Below are 1021 nucleotides of genomic sequence, written 5' to 3' on the forward strand. Positions count from 1 at the left end.
AAACTTGTTTTATGCTTTCAAATAATTAGACATGTTAAAACAGAATTTGGTAACAATAAAACATAAGATTGGGAAAAATAAAACATTCCATAGGGCCCTAAACATGTAATTTTTGTTACATTTTTAATAAATTGATGTTAAATTGTTTGTTTCATGATTTTAATTAATTAGACATGCTTTTTGATTAATAAAATTTAATTTAACCATTAAAAAAGGAGTCCAAAAAAAAAAAAAGGACCCCTCCCCCCCCAAAGCCGTAAACCTAGGGGAAACACTGAATCGAATTGCTGTTGGGTTTCCCGTGGCTGCGTCTCTGCACTGATCTGGATGTAGGTCAGACGTTCATGCATCAGTGTAATTAGCCGTGATCTCGTGAAGGAGATGAGAACAGCGGCCATGCATCATGCTTTTATAGCTGAAGTGTGTCTGTACTGATGTGGAGACAGACCGCTCTCTTTCTCTGTCATAGAGGCTCAGATACAGCCATCCTTAGCGCTCATTTCAGGATGCTATTTTTTAAAAAGCTTGTCGTCTTGATGAGTGACCCACTAACACCGAAGGCTCAGAAAGTGGAACAATGTAGAAATTAATTGCACGTGCGACCTCATTATGTTTTCTTTTTTCAGCCTGAGAGTGAAGTCTCAACGACAGCTGAAGACTGTTCATCTGAGGTAAGATCCATTAGACGTTTAAGCTGTTTATATATTTATTTATTTTCGTTAAGCACATTTTCTCCTCCAATTATCAAGACTAAAACTATTTATTTATTTATTTAAATTAAGCACATTTTCTCCTCAAATTATCAAGACAAAAACTATTTATTTATTTATTTAAATTAAGCACATTTTCTCCTCCAATTATCAAGACAAAAACTATTTATTTATTTATCTATTTATTTATTTATTTATTGCACATTTTCTCCTCCAATTATCAAGACAAAAACTATTTATTTATTTATCTATTTATTTATTTAAATTAAGCACATTTTCTCCTCAAATTATCAAGACAAAAACTATTTATT

At 32.0% G+C, this 1021-nt stretch overlaps 1 protein-coding gene across 1 annotated transcript in view; it reads left to right on the forward strand.

The window, feature by feature from the left end:
* LOC107712284 (A-kinase anchor protein 9-like) overlaps positions 1-1021 on the forward strand; it is a 137848-nt gene that overhangs the window by 44857 nt on the left and 91970 nt on the right. The window contains exon 3 of the mRNA XM_016517495.1: positions 627-671. Coding sequence (XP_016372981.1) covers positions 627-671 — 45 coding nt within the window. The remainder of the gene's footprint in view (positions 1-626; positions 672-1021) is intronic.

Source organism: Sinocyclocheilus rhinocerous, unplaced genomic scaffold (genome assembly GCF_001515625.1).
Source record: "Sinocyclocheilus rhinocerous isolate Xijiao unplaced genomic scaffold, SAMN03320098_v1.1 scaffold3283, whole genome shotgun sequence".
Taxonomy (NCBI): Eukaryota; Metazoa; Chordata; class Actinopteri; order Cypriniformes; family Cyprinidae; genus Sinocyclocheilus; species Sinocyclocheilus rhinocerous.